Source organism: Alligator sinensis, unplaced genomic scaffold (assembly GCF_000455745.1).
Source record: "Alligator sinensis unplaced genomic scaffold, ASM45574v1 scaffold1023_1, whole genome shotgun sequence".
Lineage (NCBI taxonomy): Eukaryota > Metazoa > Chordata > Crocodylia > Alligatoridae > Alligator > Alligator sinensis.
In genome coordinates this window covers 673,624-680,927 of record NW_005842373.1, presented here as the reverse complement: position 1 = coordinate 680,927, position 7,304 = coordinate 673,624, and the positions used below count along the sequence as shown (strand labels likewise).

General features: G+C 47.2%; 1 protein-coding gene across 1 annotated transcript in view; it reads right to left on the bottom strand.

Moving 5' to 3' along the window:
* DHRS7C (dehydrogenase/reductase 7C) overlaps positions 1–6,999 on the bottom strand; it is a 46,758-nt gene extending 39,759 nt beyond the window's left edge. Inside the window, exons 1-2 of the mRNA XM_006029346.2 lie at positions 6,871–6,999; positions 6,213–6,366 (exon numbers count right to left, since the gene is read on the bottom strand). Of these exons, the coding sequence (XP_006029408.1) occupies positions 6,213–6,366 (154 nt within the window). The 5' untranslated portion in view covers positions 6,871–6,999. The remainder of the gene's footprint in view (positions 1–6,212; positions 6,367–6,870) is intronic.
* Positions 7,000–7,304: the final 305 nt, after the last annotated feature.

Sequence of the window (7,304 nt, the reverse complement as noted above, 5' to 3'; positions counted from 1 at the left end):
TTGGCCAGCAGGACAGGATCCAGGCAGCAGCTGCACAGTGGTGGTGACCCTGGGATGGCATTGTGTGGTTGGGCAGGCAGTCACTGTGCATGGGGGAGCCAGGAAGGCACAGGCATCCATTGGTCAGCCAGCAGTCAGTTCAATGAGCCAGCAGGGCCAGAGCAGTGGCCAGCAGGAGCCTGGGGCATTGCTTGTCACTGCCAGGGGAAGAGGCCATAGTGCAGGGATGCAGAGCTGGTGAGGAGAGAGCTGCAGCATGCTATCCCTGTGCTCTGCATGCTGCTTCTAGCCAGGGAGTGGTTGTCCAGGGAGCAGAGAGTGGGCCTGGCTTTTCAAGAGAGTGCTGGCTGCTGGCAGCTGCAGATGGATTCTGGAGCTTCCCCAGTGGCAGAAGGGGACCATTCCAGGGCTTCAGGAAGTATGGTGCTAAGAGCAGCAAATCTGCTGCCAAGTCTCTGCATGGGTAGACACCTGCCCAGAAGTGTTTACTCTCAAGTAAACTGATCCTGGATCAAATGCATGTGTAGATGTGCCCACTGCACAGTAACTTGCTCTAATCTCAAGTAAATTTGCTACCTGTAAATACAAGTAGCAAATTTACTCGGGAGTAATTAGTGCAGTACAGCACGTGTAGATGGCCACCTGGGAGCAAATTTTTTCCTGTTTTGGGCAGTCCCCAGCCAGCTCTGGGCTGTACATGCAGACTTCCCCATGCAGCCTGGGGTGGCTTGGAACTGTCCACTGGTAGATAGGGGCAGGGGGCTCAGACCTGCCCCTTCCCTACAGCTCTTGCCAAGCCCTCTGCCCCTAATCAGGGAGCTGGGGCCAGAAGCTCCCTGATGCCAGGGCAGGAGGACATTGTCCTTGCCTGGACTCCAGTGATGAATCTGGCCCAAGCAGCGGGCAACTCCCGGGGGCAGGACATAATCTCCCAGCCCCTGCCAGAAGACAGCTGTCTCCTGGCTCTGTGCTCCCTGCTAGGAACACTAGAACTCCCCCTGGCTGCTGCAGGGGGCTCGTACCGGGTCAGCAAAGGCAGGAGCAGACTGCTGCCAAGAGGAGAAAATCTGCTCCTGCTTCTCTGTATATGTGGACACCTGCCTGGGGTGGTTTCACTCTAGAATAAATTAGTCCAGAGTAAACGCACCTCAGAGCATTTCCACATGTAGATGCACCCCCCTGAGTCCATTAGTGGCTCACATCCAGGGTGAAGCTTATTGTGGCAATGGTAAAAACTGAATATATTGTCCTGTGTTACCTCTGAGTTGGGATTCCATTATTTGTGTTTTCTAACACAGTACTGGTTTTTCAGGGCAGCCACCTGTCATTTTGCCATTGTGATCAGACAGCGGGGGACTGGGAGATCTTTATCTCCCAGCACCTGGTCCACAGTCATGGGGCAGCACTGGGAGACCCTTACCTCCCAGCGCTGGGCCCACAACCATGGAGCTGTTGGGGCCTAGGGAGCCACTTCCCCACCCAGCTCCATGACCATGAACTCAGTGGGGAATGGGCTCTCCAGCTCCCACCCCATGATCACAGAGCAGGGGCTGGAAACTGTCCCAGTCAGAGGCAGGTCCCAGCCACATGCCCAAATTCGGTGATCAAGGTGTGGGGCTTGGAAACAGCTGCAGGGGTGGGGCAGGTCCCAGCCTCCTATCCCATCAACTGGTGGAGAAGCTAGTAGCAAGCCCCTGACTGGGTGAGGAAATCCGCCCCCCCCCTCCCCCCAGTCAGAGGCTTTCTGCTAGCTCTCTACCAGTGGATGGGGCAGGGGACTGGGACCTGCCCTCCCCTGTAATTCTTTCCAAGCCCCCTGCCCCAATGGAGAGCCAGAGCCAGGAGCTCCCTGCTGCTGGGGCAGGAAGCATTGTCCCTGCCCCTGCAGCAAGCAGCCCCCCAGGGCAGGGAGCAGTGGCAACACATAGTGGGTGCATGGCAGTGCAGGTGCACCCCCTGACAGCCAGCATTCTCTGCTTAGATGATGGACAGGGAGACAGGCAGGAGCCCTAGTGCCCCCTCCAAGAGCACTGGCCAGGGAGTGGGCGTGCCAGGAGAAGCACCATTGGCCCTTCTTGGCATGCCCCTGGCCCTTCCAGGTGCACCACTGGCACTTCTGGGTCGGTGTAATCAGCCATGGGAGGACACCCCCCAGTCACTGACTGGCCACTGGGGGGGGCAAGTGCCCCCCCCCCCCAATCAGGAGGTACCAGTCACCCATGGCATGGAGCAATGTCCCAACCCTGGTGCTCCCTGCCAGCCCCTGGGCTAGCACCAAGGAGGAGCTTAGCACTCCCCCTGGTGGCAGCAGGGGCCCAATCCAGGACTCCAGGAAACAGGAGCAGTTTGCTTCCTAGCAGCAAATCTGTTCCTGCTTCCTTGCACATGTAAATGCCTGCCCAGGAGCATTTACTCATGAGTAGTTTACTTGCAAGTAAACTGCTCCCAGATCTAATGCACATGTAGACACACCCAGCAAGTATTATCCATGTCACTTCAATGAAAGTGTCAAGCATATAATTAATGCAAAGGACAGTATTTTCAACAGCATAACCACAGAAAAGTTCACTGAACTTAACCATTAAGATCTGTATTGGTTTTTCTCTGGTTTTGCTGTATAACAGAAGAATTGGACATTCACCTGGAATATCCAGATGTGTCAAAGTGACTGCTAACAAAATTTTACAAGTGAAATAAAACCCCCTGCTTAAATAAAGCAAATCTCCAAGTATTAGAGATTAGAGTGAGTTCTAAAGATGGCTCATGTAGTGGAGGCTGGCAGACCAGCTTGAGCAGGTCAAGGGCCAGGCAGGCATCCTCAAGGAGGGTTGCCTGCACACTGGTGTTCTGCCTACTGTCCCACTGCCTACTGCACCATGTTCTGAACTGTATAGATAACAGTGGGAGCATCTACACAAGATGCTCATTCCTACAATGATGTAGCATCAGTGAGCACAAACTGTGATGCTGATGTTACTGCACCATAGCTCATTGCTACTGCACCGTAGCATCAGAAATGACTTGTGCAGCACTGGGACTGCACAGTAGCAGCAGTTGCTGTGCAGTCATTTTATAGTTGCTTAAGCAACTATGAAATGACCTCACAGTAACAACTGTGCAGCCTGGTGCACTTGTAAACACATCCTGTGTTCTTTATTAGTGACTAGCGTGAATACAATTACAAATAAATGCCAGCAATAGTGTGTTATTCTTATCTCTCTCTACATTGCAAAAGGCAGGTCAGGATTTTGTGACATGGGATTTGATGAAGTCACTTGAGGAGCAAGGATGGTAGTAGGGGCAGGGACAATCTGTGGGGGCAGGGTTGTTTGATTGGGTTGTGTGCTCCACTGGTTTTGCCTGAGGTGCATGACAAACTTTCTAAAGGAGAGTTCTGTGAATATCTGTCAAATATGGTTTTGGCTGGGGTTCATGACAAACTTTCTGAATACCTGTCAAATATGTGGTCACATATGCTATTTTGTTTCAGGGCTTCATGGAAATGCAGACACAAATCCAAAATGCTGGATACTAGTAAGATCAGGGGTAAGGTAATGTTGTCCTCAATTCCACTCCCTCTCTCATGATGACAACATTAAAAATTGATTTCCTTTTTCACCACACAGATAAGAAAACTTCCCTGAAGACCATTCAATTTCAAACTTTCTTCCCTTGTGTGAGAAAAAAGAAAAGAAAACAGTGTAAAGACTTTTTTTGGAAACAAGCCTAAATCAATTTTAAAAAAAAACAAACCAAAAAATGTCAGTGTGTTCTTGATAATAAAATTGTCATTTGGAAGGCATGTTCCCTGCTTTGTATGTGATATGGGAATGAATGAGTGAAAGGCAGAAGCTCCCCTATTCTCAGATGAGCAGAAAATGGCTCATTCCTTCTGAACTTGGGTGTGATGTATATAAAAGAAATTTTAAGAGGTTACCTGTATTTTTAAAGCTGCTATGAAGTCAAGAGGTAGAATAATAATAACTAAGCAGTTGAAAAGGAAACTGAAGTACTGCATGAGTATAACCTGTAATGCTTACTGTCCACTGCATCATGCATGGGAGATGTACCTGTGCCATTGCAAAGCTGAGCCATGGAGTCATAGGGTTGGGAGGAAGCTCAAAGGTGATCTGGTCCAACCCTCTGTAGGAATACCACTCATAAACCATCTCTTACCAGTGCTTACCCAGCCTTCGTTTGCAAACTGGCAATGAAGGAAATTCCCCAACTTCCCTGGACACAGTGGATGCATCCAGATGAGCACACACATGCCTGTTGCAGTAAGAGGCATGCTAAGAATGAAAAAATGTTCCCCATGCTGCATATTTTCAGCGTGAGCTCTAAATTTGATACCTGGGTTTCCTCACCAAACTGCAAATCTCCTGTTCAAAGGTGCATGCTAGTGGGGCAGGCTGGGCCAGGCTGGGTCAGGTCAGGCTGGGCCCATTCTCCATGAGGGTGAGGCAGCAATGCACAACTGTGGGGCAGTGCCTACAGTGGGCCATGACCACCCTGATGGCCTGGCTGGCTGCTGCTGCCAGCACAAGGGGCTGTGAGCTGCAGGGGGGGAGACCATGTGGCAGCCCCCCTCTGCAAATCCCCACACACACCCCACATACCCCGATAGACCCCTGCCACTGCCCACCCCCCCCACACACACACACCTCACACCCACAAACCCCACTAGAAACCACACAGCCCCTGACCCCCAGTCCCAGTGCTTACCTGGGACAGCACCTGGGACTGGGTCACACCACAGCCTTGCTCTGCTCCTGTTTGCCCTGCACACTAATACAGCATGCTGGGGCAGCAGGAGCACCATAGAGACACTCTGGACAGAGCATCTCTTGAGGACCCAGGCTTCACTTGCCTCGGGGCACACTGCGGAACCATGCCCTGTGCTGCTTTTCTTCCAGGTGGGATTTTTTTTAATACCTAGAAATCCATGTATCAAATTTAGAGCCCGCTCTGAAAATATGCAGCGTGGGGAACTTTTTTTTGTTCTTAGTGTGCCTCTTGTGGCATCTGAAATTGATTTGAGACCCCGTAACAGGCACATGCATGCTCGTCTGGACACGCCCAGTGGGTACATCCAGACAAACATGCACATGTGTTTTCCCAGGGACAAATAGCAGTGGCACATGAGCTCTGGCATGGAGAAAATTGCCCCGGGTGGAGTACGGGAGGCTGGAGCCAGCAACTGGGCTGGCACCAGCAGCTTTACCTGGGATACTGGGAGCCTTCTAGGGCTGCAGTGCCAGCAATTTGGGCACTCAGAGCCTGGCTAGCAGCTGGAATGTGTCTCTGGCCAGCCAGTCTCCAGTTTCAGGCAGCACACACTGCTGCCATGTGCATCGTGTTCTTTTTTTCAGCACACTTTTTTTTTTACACCAGGATTTCCCAGTGTCTAAATTTGGCTCCAGACTGCAAATATGTAGCATGGAGAAACAAAAGTGTGCAGAGTGCATTTTGCAATACCTCAAAAGCACTTGCATACTTGTGTGGATGTGCCCAGTAGGAACATTTTTTCTGGTATCTAATGCCAACCTACTGGTACTTTGGTACAATTTAAAACCATTGCCTTGCATCCTGACATTTACAGCAGGGAAGAAAAGTTATTCTCCCTCCTCTTTATAGAAGCCTTTCAGATTGAAAAATTATCTCTCTCCCTAATTGCCTTTTCTCCAAGTAAAAGATGCCTAGTGTTTCATTAGGTCCCAGTTTTGCCAATGTTGTCCTGTTGAAGTCAGTGGGACTTCATTGGCCTTAAACCAAAACAGCATTTTCAGGGTCAAAACCTGAAAACTCTAGAATATTACAGATCATGTAATTTATGACATCTATTTATACTGACTTGCTGGCACCCAATAGCAACTGTACATGTAACAAAATCTCACAGTAACTGCACACTAAAAATAACTCCATTTTCATTTTCATCTGGAACTTCTTTTTCCTTTGAGATAAATAAATAAATAAAAATGTTTCCCTTATAAATCAGCTGTATTTCCTGTGAGTGACAATAAAAGATGTACATTGTAAAATAACAGTATTTACTTCTAATTACTGTATATCCCTTTCTTTCTGGTTCATGTAGGTTAGCATTCTATAAAAGGTAACAAATGTATGCTTGTTCACTTGTCTTCAGCCTATGCTTGAAGAAATTATTTTTTTACTCCCTATATTCTGTGAGGGGAAAAAAACAGCTAACTTACCCTTGCCCAATCCAGAGATGGCATCAGTAATCACAACCACTTTGTTTTTCACAGCTGATTTTGACATTAATTGAATGACTGCTCGATAAATATAAATAATTCCACTGATCCCAAAAAGAAGTAAAGGTAGAACAAGCACAGCAAGGACTCCCATCTTTGAGTGAAAGAAAATAAAACAGATTAGGGTTCCTATCTAAATCAGCAACTCTTCCCATTTGTCAGTCCATCTTTTAAAATTAACCATTTTTCTCTATATATAGAAATAATAAGAGGTGAGCATTGTCTTCCTTACCAGCAACCACAATAGTTAACCTTATTTTCTGCAGTTTCACTGACAGGTTTAGATTGGAAATCAATAGTTTAATGCAGCATATTTTTTATTAGATAGATTTTTTTGTCCCACACACAATTTTATATTATAGCCAAGACATATTTCATCTTCATCTTGAGTCTTCTGTTTGAGGATCAGTCTAATATAGTTATAGTATATAGTTCAGTTTAACCAAAAGGGTGCAAAATGATATAGCATCAGTCTCCAATGTATTTTTCTATCATTGTGAAACCAGATAAATAGGTAATGATTGTTATTATCAGATTAAGAATATAAAAATATGAACATTTTATATATTACAGAAATATTGAGAAAGGAATGACTTACTATGAGTATGAAGAAATGAGGAGCAGACAAGGTACTTTTTCCAACCAACTATTATATACTAGAAGCTTATAGTTTTAATATTTTTTGTAAAGCAGTTTATGTGCTGAGGACACTTGTCTTCCATGTGAATGGCTATGTATAGATATCAGCTGCATCAGAGGTTTTTTTTAAAGTAAATATAGTATCTACAATGTGACATGCCTGACCTATTTAGTTTGGCAGTGCTGGGAGTCCATTTAGAGCTCATAGCATGGTTCTAGTTCTAGTCAAAAAAGATATCATGTTTAGTCCTGCCTTTGTGCCACAATGCAAATATATTCCCTGGATCACCTTGAACCTTATGCTAGGTGTGACGCCCTCTGTTGGTGCTGTGAGTATTCCCCCACGCCCTGGGCCAGGCCCCTGCCTCTTCTGCCACGTCTTGATGGGTCCAT